The sequence below is a fragment of the Chiloscyllium punctatum genome, chromosome 16 (genome assembly GCF_047496795.1).
Source record: "Chiloscyllium punctatum isolate Juve2018m chromosome 16, sChiPun1.3, whole genome shotgun sequence".
Classification (NCBI taxonomy): domain Eukaryota; kingdom Metazoa; phylum Chordata; class Chondrichthyes; order Orectolobiformes; family Hemiscylliidae; genus Chiloscyllium; species Chiloscyllium punctatum.
The window spans coordinates 17,871,934-17,884,671 of record NC_092754.1 but is presented as its reverse complement, the minus strand read 5'-3'; the positions used below and the strand labels follow the sequence as shown (position 1 = coordinate 17,884,671).

Sequence of the window (12,738 nt, the reverse complement as noted above, 5' to 3'; positions counted from 1 at the left end):
ACTTTTATGGTACAGTCTTAGTGTACCTACCACTGAGCCAGGGAACCCAAATCTAATCAATCTGTTCCAAAGGTCTAGTCTGAACAGATCGATTGGAAAATATTTAACCTAAGTTTAAACCCCACTTGAGACAGCAATAGCAAGTGAACATCAGAATCAGTGGTTAAATTTTTGGGTCAATGTCCAACATTGTGAATGTGTTGTTAGTGCTCCCCTCATTAAATGGGTTGTGGGACTCTATCCAGTAAGACCCCAACAATTAGGATAAAAAGAGTTGTAGCCCAAGAACCAGTGTTCATGTTACAGCAGGTCAGACTGTTAAACAGCCTGCAAAACTTCATATTATTGTGAAAGTGTGATGACATGTAAACCACATTGTGCTCCAGCAAAAATAATCTCGTAGTCAAGATTATCCCAGCTATTACGCAGTGCTCTGATAGATCAAAGCATCTTAAAGTATTTCAAAAGAAAATTTCTATATTCTGTTACCATCAATGTATCATGGAGAACAGAGTTGTTATCTCTGGTTTGTTACCTGTGCCACCTGATAGCAAGGCAAGGAATGGGGAGAGAGATCAGCTGAACATGTGGCTGCAGAAGGGAGGGTATCAGCTACATGGAAAATTGGGGGTCATTCTGGGGAAGGTGGGACCTCTACAAACAGGACAGTCTTCGCTTGAACTTCACTCCTGCTTCGGGTAGGAGTGAAAGTAAGAGGGTGGTCATTATGGGGGAACTCTAACTTCCCCAACATTGACTGGAAATGCTATAACTCTAGTACGTAGGATGGATCAGTTTTTGTCCAATGGGATACCTGGTAGGCATGAACGAGTTGGACCGACCGGTCTGTTTCCATGCTGTACACCTCTATGACACCATGACTCTCTGTGTGCAGGAGGGTTTCCTGGCACATTATGTTGAAGGGCCAACAAGAAAGGAGGCTACACTGGATCTTGTGCATGGTAATGAACCAGGCCAGGTGTTTGATTTAGTGATAGGTGAGCACTTTGGAGAGAGTGACCATAATTCTATTATGTTTGGTTTAGCAATGGAAAGGGATAGGTACATGCCACAGAGCAAGAGTTATAGATGGGGGAAGGGCAATTATAATGTGATTAGGCAAGATTTAGGATGCATAGAATGGGGTAACAAATTGCAGGGGATGGGGACAATCAAAATGTGGAGGTGGTTTAAGGAACAGATATTGTGTGCCCCTGTCAGGTAGGCAGGAAGTGATAAGGGAAGGGAACCGTGATTTACTGAAGAAATTGCATCTCTTGTTAAGCAGAAGTAGGAGGCTTATGTGACTTTAAGACGAGATAGTTCAGAAGATCAAGGAGAGGACTTGAGCAGTCTTTAGCAGGTAGAATAAAGGAGAACCCTAAATCTTTCTACAGATTCTATACTGAGGAACAAAAGGATGACTAGGGTAGGAATAGGGTTAGTCAAAGACAGAAGTGGAAATTGTGTGTGGATCCTATGGAGGTCAGAGAGGTTTTAAATGAATATTTTTCAATTGGTTTTCACTCAGAAAAAGCAGAATATTGTAGAGGAGAAGAATGATATAGAAGATATTAGAGTAGAAAGGATCAAGGTTAGTAAGGAAGAGCTGACAATTCTAGAAGGAGTGAAAGTAGACAAGTCCCCTGGGCCAGATGGGATTTATCTGAGGATTCTCTGGGAAGCGAGGGAGGAGATGTTGGAGCCTTTGGCCTTGATCTTTGAGTCATCATTGTCTATAGGTTTAGTACCAGAGGACTGGAGGATTGCAAATATTGTGCCCTTGTTCAAGAAGGGCAGTAGAGATCACCCAGATAATTATAGAGCAGTGAGTGTTACATCTGTTGTAGGAAAAGTTTTGGAAAGGATTATGAGAGATAGGATTTATAATCATCTTGCATGCAATCATTTGATTGCAGATAGTCAACATGGTTTCATCAAGGGCAGGTCATGTCTCACAAACCTCACTGAGTTTTTTTGAGAAGGTGACCAAGCATGTGGATGAGGGTAGGGCAGTTGACGTGGTGTACATGGACTTCAGTAAAGCCTTTGATAAGCTTCCACATGGTAGGCATTTGGAGAAAATGAGGTCTAGATTAGAGTTGTGCTGGAAAAGCACAGCAGTTCAGGCAGCATCCGAGGAGCAGTAAAATCAACGTTTTGGGCAAAAGCCCTTCATCAGGAATATAGGCAGAGAGCCTGAAGGGTGGAGAAAATGCAGAGGCATGGGATGGAGGAGGATTTAGCAGTCTGGATTAGAAACTAGCTTTCTGTAAAAAGGCAGTGAGTGGTGTTTGATGGAAAACATTCAGCCTGGAGTCTGGTTACTAGTGCTGTGCCACAAGGATTTGATTTGGGACCACCGCTATTTGTCATTTTTATAAATGACTTGGACACAGGCATAGGTAGATGGATTAGTAAGTTTGCAGATGACACTAAACTTGGTGGAGTAGTGGATGTGTGGAAGAATGTTGCAGATTGCAGAGGGACTTGGATAAACTGCAGAATTGGGCTGAGAGGTGGCAAATGGAGTTCAATGCAGATAAATGTGAGGTGATTCACTTTGGGAAGAATAATAGGATGGCACTGGGTCAATGGAAAGATTCTTGGTAGTGTGGATGTGCAGAAGGATATTGGAGTCCATGTACTTAGATCCTTGAAAGTTGCCACCCAGGTTGATAGTGCTGTTAAGAAGGCACACGGTGTGTTAGGTTTTATTGGTAGAGGGATTGAGTTCCGGAGCCATAATGTCATGCTGCAACTATACAAAACGCTAGTGCAGTCACACTTGGAATATTGTGTACAGTTCTGGTTGCCCCATTACAGGAGGGATGTGGAAGCATTGGAAAAAGTGCAGAGGAGATTTACCAGAATGTTGCCTGGTCTAGGGAGAAGATCTTATGAGGAAAGGCTGAGAGACTTGGGTCTGTTCTCATTGGAGAAAAGAAGGCTCAGAGGGGATTTGATAGAACCATACAATATGATCAGAGGATTAGATAGGGTAGACAGTGAATGTCTCTTTCTTAGGATGATGATGTCAGCTTGTACGAGGAGGGCATAGCTACAAATGGAGGGGGATAGATTTAAGACAGATGTCAGAGGAAGATTCTTTACTCAGAGAGTGGCAAAGACATGGAATGCCCTGCCTGCCAATGTAGTTAACTCAGCCACATTAGTGATATTTAAACAATCCTTGGATATGATGGGATAGTGTAGGGGGATGGGCTTAGATTAGTTCACGGGTCGGCATAACATCGAGGGCCAAAGGGCCTGTCTGTGCTGTTATGTTCTATGTATAAACAAAGTACAATGCCTTTTTCCTCAATAAGACAATCCAGCCAAGACATATATTTGGCACTGGGGTAGGGGTGAAGAGAGACAGGGCCAGCCATTAGAGGCATCATTTATTATAATCAGGATCGAATCCAGTTATTTACCAATCTCAGTTTTCAAATATTAGTGCTTGTATAATTGTGGCAGGCACCCAAAATAATTTATAGTGATTAGATATCAAAAGCAAAAAAGAACCCCAGAGATTGTTCACACTATATTTTTGAGTGACAAATAATATATTTTCTAAAACCTGAGAAACAATATATCCATTCTTCAAAGGCTGTTTTTACTTGATAGAATGATCTCAAGAGATACAATCGGTCAACAAACTAGGGTTTTTCAAATTACTTGTCTCCAGAATGAGTAGTGAAGTTTCAAATGTGAAGGAGTTGATATATCAAATCATAGAATGGTTACAGCACAATTAGAGACAGTTTAGTCCATCGTGCCCATGCAGGCTTTCTGAGCATCTCAGCAAATCTCACTTCCTTACACTTGCCCCAAAGTCCTGAAAATCTTTTCAAGAGCTTATTCAAATATTTCAAAACTCCTAACTTTATCTGCTTCAATACACTCAGGTGTTGCATTCCAGACTGTTGTTTTATTAATTCAGGAAATGTGGGCATCACTGGCTAGCCAGAATTTACTGTCAATCCCTGATTGCCTGCAGGGCAGTTAAAAGTCAACCATATTGTTCCAGATCTGGAGTAAATATAGGCCAGGCCAGATAAAGACGGCAGATTTCCTTCTCTTTAGGACAGTGAACCAAATGCTTTTTTCCCCCACAACATTCAACATTGGTTTCATGGTCATCATTAGACTCTTAGTTCCACCATTAGCCATGGCAAGATTTGAACCCATGTCTTCAGAACACGACAGTGTCTCTGGATTAATAGTCCAGCAACAATATCATCAAGCCAAATTTAAACTGATAACATCATATTATTATGTAAAATGCTTTTCCTCAGAACCCCATTTGCTTTCTTGCCAATCATCTAAACTCAGTGTCCTTTGGTTCTCACTACTTCTGCCAACAGGAATAGCTTCTCTTAAGTTTACTTTGTCAAGACCCTTCACTATTCAAGAGTTCAGATCTTGCTTACAAACAAATTTGATCAATAGTTTTAGCCCAGTGCAAAACATTTTCTGTATCTCAAATGTAACAGGAAAACTAATGAGCAGTGTCAGTGGTGCATCATTCCACGGTAAAACTAACTACAGTATTAGACTTCTGGTACACCATTTCAATCAATACATACATGTTCAGCATGTTTGCTAAGAGGCATCAGGGATTTGCTTCCAGAAACTTGTGTTCTGACAAAAAGACAGTTAAGAGTTGGGAAGCAGCCAGAACCTCAACAGTAAGTGAAGGGGCCACGTGAAAACAGGAGTATTTAATTGAACAATTCACCCAGAATTTTGCTTTCTTCCAGTCTAAAGCAGCAGGACCTCCAGCAACAAATAAAATCAGGAATTCAAGGTGTGGAGAGACACGGGTGCTGATCTATTTACACTGCAGTTCACTGCATTCCAATGGGCAAACTTTCAGCAAGACATTGGTTGAGACTTTAACTTTGACCACAAGGTTCTTCAATGAAGCCTTATCAAAGGATAGGTAGGAATTTTTTTCCAAAGCTTTATTTTTGTAAACATTATTCAAAACCATATTTTTAAAAAAAGGTCCAATGGCATTAAGTAGCATTTTGTAAAATAAAGCTGAAACTGGAATCACTGGAAGCAGGGTGCAAGATAGATCTTTTCCAATTTGAACAAAAGATAAATCTTTATCTAATGATGTTTAAATGACCAGGAATTACAGTTTATCTTAGAAAGATAATTCATTGTTTGGGAAACTACAATATTCCCAGCCCATTTAGTCAGGACTACAAAGCACATGAAAGCAGTCTGCATCTGGATCAACTCGACCAATTAGCCTTCAGAACGACGGCCTTTTCTTCATGTACCCTACTAAAAATGAAAGCCACATTATCAGCCACACCAAGAAAGGCCAGAATACGATGCACCATTTTAGAGCAATCTTGATGATATGCATCAATACTAATACTGCAATGAAAAATCTGTCAATTAATTCTGACAGCTTGGGAAAAAAGCTAACCTATACCCATCACCTGACAAAAGAAAGCCAAAATAGACAAGAAACATGACAGGGAATCAAAGTCTAAATATAAAATATTGTTCGAACCTTTGATCCATACAATCATATTACATACAGTTATTAATATAAAACTAAATTAGAAGTGAAGATCCCTGAATAGGCACTTCACGAATGACCTTCTCTCCCTAGTTATTTGACAAATTATTTAATAATCTATTGATTATATGATATAAGTGAACAGTTTCATTTCTTGTGAATATTGAATTCATTGAGACAGCAGATTGAATCATCCATCACAGCTGAGTCCTTAAGGTCAGATGTTCAACATTTGATGAATGACAACTTACGTCTGTAGTGGTTATACAGGGCAAGGTACCATCACCACCCAGATCATAACAAGCTACATCTGTCAATCCCACACTGTCAGTGTGTTATCAATAGAATATATTGGAGGGTGAATGAAATTTGTTTCCTTCCTCCTCCTCCCACCTACCTTCTCCTTCCCTCCAACTTTCATCTGGATTTGAGACCAATAGTCAACAAAGCAGCACTTCTTTGAATGAGCTGGTTCATCTGAAGGAAACACTTCAGCCAAGTGCTTTCCTGTCCTCACTTGACATCATAGCATTCAGCTGGATAGCAACCAGGAGCTGTAACTCGAGTGGATATCCTCCTTCCTCAAACAGCAGGAGCAAGACTATTGGAGCACACCATCACATCAAGGTGCACTGTCCAGGGATCTCTCTTACCCAAAGCATACAATGCACTTATAAACTGGCCAAATCAGGAAAGCTAAAGAACACATCAATAAGCTTTTACATGCAGTAATTAAGATCCTTTCTTAAAAAAGAGCTCAACAAGACTGCAACAAGGACTCAGAGCCTTGATGCTTCATGTAGCTCCAATCGTCATGTATTACATACAGACCTTCACCAAGCAAGAGGGCTCATTATTAATGGAGCAGATTACTAGGCAATGTCTGACAATAGTCAAAAGTTTGAAATTTGCATAGATGTTTGTTGGAGTCAGGTTGTATAAGAAAAAGTTAAACACAAGATTGTTTGTACAGTGAACATGCAGTGGAGTGGAGATTCTCTCAGTAACCCAACAGCTCAGTGCTGAATTTAACCTAGTTCATCAGACAAAAGCAAAGTTAGTCCTGCAGACATTGTTACTTGCAAGTCTATGTTTCCTTAAGGTACGAAAGAAGGGGCTAAGGATCTGAACCATTCATACCTGATCTAAGAGTATTTTCTTGGACATGTACCCAACTGAAAGCAATCAATTCCAGTTGTTGCAGAGTTTGAAATGTTCCATCTTTAAAATGGTTATAATTCACTTCATCCACAGTATTCAAAGACTGGACAAGATTTCAGAGTAGCTATGATGTAAAAATGTTAACCCAAGAGCTGATCTTCTACTGATGACTAGAAAAACATTTGTTGATAACAAAATGATTTTCAAAACAAAAATAAAAAAGTTTGATTATATGCATACCTAACTCTCAAAACAGCCAAGGAGTTATCAGGCAAAGCAATACCAATATATTTCAAGCATACCATCACTGAATTCAATGACTTGGTACAGATATGCCCTGTCAATATTACCTCGACTGTGATTCTCAACACTTATCCCTTAATTGCCAGAGGCAGGTTTATACTCCCCAATACTTTACTCTAGATTAGAGTGGTGCTGGAAAAGTACAGCAGGTCAGGCAACATCCGAGGAGCAGGAAAATCGACATTTTGGGCAAAAGCCTGGCCTCCAATCGTGATGAAGGGTTTTTGCCCGAAACATTGATTTTCCTGGTCCTCGGATGCTGCCTAACCTGCTGTTACTTTTCCAGCACCCACTCCAATCTAGACTCTGGTTTCCAGCATCTGCAGTCCTCACTTTTGCCTAATACCTTTGCCTATACAAATCAATGTGCTCTTCCAGATGGAGCCGACATTTTTTTCAACTGAATGGATATACACCAGAAGAAACATTTGATGGCTCCACTGCTACACTTTTCTGAGACCTTAGTGCTTGGATTGTACTGGAGCAATTTCAAGTGAAGGGTTAGTAATTGTTTTCAGTGTATTTTCTATATTTGAAGCAAACCATGAAGCTGCATGGGATGCCAATGATTTACAGTGTAACAGTTCCAATTTTTCTACTGAGAATACATTTAGTATTTTAGATTTGCTAAACTGACAATTATCTGTGAAATAATCAAACATTCTCCAAAAGTTCACCATTCACAATTTTTGATCTGGAAATTGCACAGCAATTAAGATTCATTTAGAGATAAAATGTACAGTTGAAAATAGAAGTGAGTCAAACAGTCACGGCAGGCAGGGACAAAGCAGAGAACAAGGTAAGACTGATACATTAAACTGCATTTATTTCAATGCAAAAGGCCTAACAGGGAAGGCAGATGAACTCAGGGCATGGTTAGGAACATGGGACTGGGATATCATAGCAATTACAAAAATATGGCTCAGAGATGGGCAGGACTGGCAGCATAATGTTCCAGGATACAAATGCTACAGGAAAGACAGAAAGGGAGACAAGAGAGGAGAGCGAGTGGCATTTTTGATAAGGGACAGCATTACAGCTGTATTGAGGGAGGATATTCCCGGAAATACAGGCAGGGAAGTTATTTAGGTGGAACTGAGAAATAAGAAAGGGATGATCACCTTACTGGGATTGTATTATAGACCCCCTAATAGTCAGAGGGAAATTGAGAAACAAACTTGTAAGAAGATCTCAGTTATCTGTAAGAATAATATGGTGGTTATGGTAGGGGATTTTAACTTTCTAAACACAGGCTGGGACTGCCATAGTGTTAAAAGTTTATATGGAGAAGAATTTGTTAAGTGCGTACAAGAAAATTTTCTGATTCAGTATGTGGATGTACCCAGTAGAGAAGGTACAAAATTTGACCTACTCTTAGGAAATAAGACAGGGCAGGTGACTGAGGTGTCAGTGGGGGAGCACTTTGGGGCCAGTGACCATAATTCTATTAGATTTTTTAAAGAGTGATGGAAAAGAATAGACCAGATCGAAAAGTTGAAGTTCTAAACCGGAGAAGGGCTAATTTTGACGGTATTAGGCAAGAACTTTCAAAAGCTGACTGGGGGCAGATGTTCGCAGGTAAAGGGATGGCTGGAAATTGGGAAGCCTTCAGAAATGAGATAACGAGAGTCCAGAGACAGTATATTCCTGCCAGGGTGAAAGGGAATGCTGGATGACTAAAGAAATTGAGGGTTTGGTTAAGAAAAACAAAGAAGCATATGTCAGGTATAGACAGGACAGATCGAGTGAGAGTATAAAAGCAGTAGGAGTATACTTAAGAGGGAAATCAGGAGGGTTAAAAAGGGGACATGAGATAGCTTTGGCAAATAGAGTCAAGGAGAATTCAAAGGGTTTTTACAAATACATTAAGGGCAAAAGGATAACTAGGGAGAGAATAGGGCCCCTCAAAGATTAGGAAGGCAGCCTTTGTGTGGGCCGCAGGAGATAGGGGAAGATACTAAACAAGTATTTTGCATCAGTATTTATTGTGGAAAAGGACATGGAAGATATAGAATGTAGGGAAATAGATGGTGACACCTTGAAAAATGTCCATATTACAGAGGAGGAAGTGCTGGATGTTTGAAACGCAGAGAAGTGGATAAATCCCCAGGACCTGATCAGGTATATCCTAGTACTCTGTGGGAAACTAGGGAAGTGATTGATGAGCCTCTTGCTGAGATATTTGTATCATCAATAGTCACAGGGGAGGTGCCGGAAGACTGGAGTTTGGCTAACGTGGTGCCACAGTTTAAGAAGTGTGGTAAGGACAAGCCAGGGAACTATAGACCAGTGAGCTTGAGGTTGGTGGTGGGCAGGTTGTTGGAGGGAATCCTGAAGGACAGGATGTACATATACTTGGAAAGGCAAGGGCTGATTAGGGATAGTCAACATGGCTTTGTGCATGGGAAATCATGTCTCACAAACTTGATTGAGTTTTCTTGGAAGAAGTATCAAAGAGGATTGATGAGGCAGGGCGATAGACATGATCTATATGGACTTCAGCAAGATGTTCAACAAGGTTCCCCATGGGAGACTGGTTGGTAAGGTTAGATCTCATGTAATACAAAGGAGAACTAGCCATTCAGACAAAGAACTGGCTGAAAGGTAGAAGATAGAGAGTGGTGGTGGAGGGTTGTTTTTCAGACTGGAGGCCTGTGACCAGTGGAGTGCCACAAGGATCGGTGCTGGGTCCACTACTTTTCATCATTGATATAAATGACTTGGGTGTGAACATAAGAGGTATAGTTAGTAAGTTTGCAGATGACACCAAAATTGGAGGTGTCGTGGACAGCGAAGGAGGTTACCTCAGATTACAACGGGACCTTGATCAAATAGGCCAATGGGCTGAGAAGTGGCAGATGGATTTTAATTTAGATAAATGTGAGGTGCTCCATTTTGGGAAAGCAACCCTTAGCAGGACTTGTACACTTAATGGTAAGGTCCTAGGGAACGTTGCTGAACAAAGAGACCTTGGAGTGCAGGTTCATAGCTCCTTAAAAGTGGAGTTGCAAGTAGATAGAATAATGAAGAAGGTGTTTGGTATGCTTTCTTTTATTGGTCAGAGTACTGAGTACAGGAGTTGGGAGGTAACGTTGCAGCTGTAGAAATTTATAAAGTCATGAAGAGCCTGGATTGGATAAATAGACAAAGTCTTTTCCATGTGGTGAGGGAGTCCAGAACTAGAGTGCATAGGTTTAGGGTGAGGGGGGAAAAGATATAAAAAAAACCTAAGGGGCAACTTTTTTACGCAGAGAGTGGTACATGTCTGGACTGAGCTGCCAGAGGTGGTGGTGGAGGCAACATTTAAAAGGCATCTGGATGGGTGTATGAATAGGAAAGGTTTGCAGGGATATGGGACAGGTGCTGGCAGGTGGGACTAGATTGGGTTGGGATATCTGGTCGGCATGGTCAAGTTGGACCAAAGGGTGTGCCATGCTGTACATCTCTATGACTACGTAAAACAATGACTTCTACCTTTTCATCCTCTTCTCTATCTCCCAGCAAGCAATCCAATGAAGTCATGAAGTTAGGCTTGTTTCCACTGGGAAATTCACTTGACTCCTACTAGACATCTATGCCTACTCAGTCCAGTTGGGAACTTGTTACTGGAGCATAATTAGAACCTTGCCAAAGTTTACTATGTCAAAATACTACACTTGTATCCAGAAGAACATAACCTTACATTTCCATTCTGTGCAAAAATAGTAGCTTGTAAACTCACCACCTTTTTGGCAGATTACACACCCTGGATTAACACCCATATGAATCTGTGCCAGAGTTACCACTTGCTGACAAGGCTCTCTATTCCAAAAAATGTTGCACTAAGACTATCTACAATATAAACAGGTGCCAAATATGTCTTTTGCTATAGGAATCAATTCCTTCCAAGTATTTCTATGTCACGTGACATGCAGGCTTTAATTATTGAGGCTACTGATTTTTGTCAGCAGCAAAGCAAAGTCTTAAATCACTGCCCCAGTACTTTTTGGATTTGGCAAAAAGCAATAGTTCTTGGGACTGTTTATATCTTCACATCAGTACACTGTGACAACACACTTGTTGTATAATAATTATGCCATTATCAGTAACAAAATTGAAACCTCAATATTTTGGTGAAGTGAAACATATCCAAAAATGGTCACTTTACAGGTACAGCTTATTTCTTCATGTCCACTTCAAACTGGTTGAGCTTCACTCAAAATAATTGCACACTAAATGTGCGCAGCCATCATATAGAAGAGAGTCAATGCTGCTGCCAAGTCAAAAAGGTTAAAGGACAAATTCTTCAGGCACAGCACTCATATCGCTTAGTATACCTTTGAAACCCTTTGTATATAATGCACTTCAATAGTAGATCGGACACATTGGCAACTGAAGGTTTCACTGCCAATGATGGCACAATTAATATTGTGTTTCATACTAGACCAGAATTGGAAGAGGGCAAAAGTCTTGGTAGTTTGTAGAGTTGAAAGGTTTCATAGCTAGCAAAAGGAACAATCTGAGTAGAAGAGAGAGAATCTTAAAAGAGGCATTACCAGATTAGATGCTAATGTAGCTCAAAGTGCAGAACAGATCAGCAAGCAGGAGTTGGTCAGATGGTCTGTCGAGTTTAGGGTGAGCTCAAGTGTTGAGGATGGTACATAGTTGACTGGCGAGTTTGGAGAAGACAACCTTGAATATCAAAAATTTCTGCGGTACACACTTTAATCAAGAGGGAGAATTGGCTGATATTACGGAACTAGAAGTAGTCGATCTTGATGAAGATGTGGACAGGGGTTACAAGCTCAGCTCTGGGTCAACCTGGACAGCAAGGTTACCGACAGCCGGGTTCAGCCTCGGTGGCCAGAAGCAATGGCCGGGGAAACTTAATTAGCCTGAGGTTGCACTGTCCTTAAAATGGACAGATGCCAGTTTGGTTATGTCGTACCTTCACAAGGACAAAGCCCAACTGTCGTGTCTGCCACAAACTGTCGTTTACACACAAATCAAGTGGATTAAGTGTAAAATTTTCAAACAGATCGTGAGATAGTTGGGGAAAAATAAAAAGCCCATGCACTATTGAGTTATTTATAATAATTGAACAGCCTGATTAATAATTAAAATAGTCTTCTATGTTAATATTCAGGTCTGCTCTATACACATATGCATGTGTTGTGTTACACCGCGGATCACACGGTGTTAGTTAAGGCCGTGCCGCACGTTAACTGAAATCCGCCAGACGCCCGCGGTCACCAACGACAAAGCAGCAACTGACAACGAGATTACCATCTCCTCCCCCCGCGACATGCCCTTTACTCAATCAGCCACAAAATAAACCGAGCGCGGTAACGACAACCACCCCCTCACCTCCCTCCTGACGTTCAGAAGTGCGTAAAAGTCATCGTTATTAATCTCTTCATCCACCAAGGCCGCCGCCATTGTCACCTTTCACCCCGTAGCGGGGCACCGGCTTCTCGCCAGGCCCCGGCTGCCGAGGAGGGAACGATTCACCAAGAGATTCCCTCTCCTTTCATCCGGCGCAACTCCTTTTTTGCTGCCCTCTGCTGGCCTGGGAGGACTTTGGTTTGTGGTTGGTGTGGGGGGAACCCAATCAAACAGGAAATGACGTCCCAGAAGCGAGCGTTTGGACGTTTAAGACTTTGTAATGGCAGATCTCAGGTGGTCAAAACACCTCGTCTATCAAATAAACGCTGGAAATGGTCAGTAAGCCTGGCAGCATTTATGGAAGG

The 12,738-nt window shown here is 41.2% G+C and overlaps 1 protein-coding gene across 1 annotated transcript in view; it reads right to left on the bottom strand.

Annotated features, from left to right (window-relative positions):
• The window catches only part of LOC140486994 (dnaJ homolog subfamily C member 11), a 44,011-nt gene extending 31,498 nt beyond the window's left edge, over positions 1 to 12,513 (bottom strand). Inside the window, exon 1 of the mRNA XM_072586316.1 lies at positions 12,356 to 12,513. Within this exon, the coding sequence (XP_072442417.1) occupies positions 12,356 to 12,427 (72 nt within the window). The 5' untranslated portion in view covers positions 12,428 to 12,513. The remainder of the gene's footprint in view (positions 1 to 12,355) is intronic.
• Positions 12,514 to 12,738: the final 225 nt, after the last annotated feature.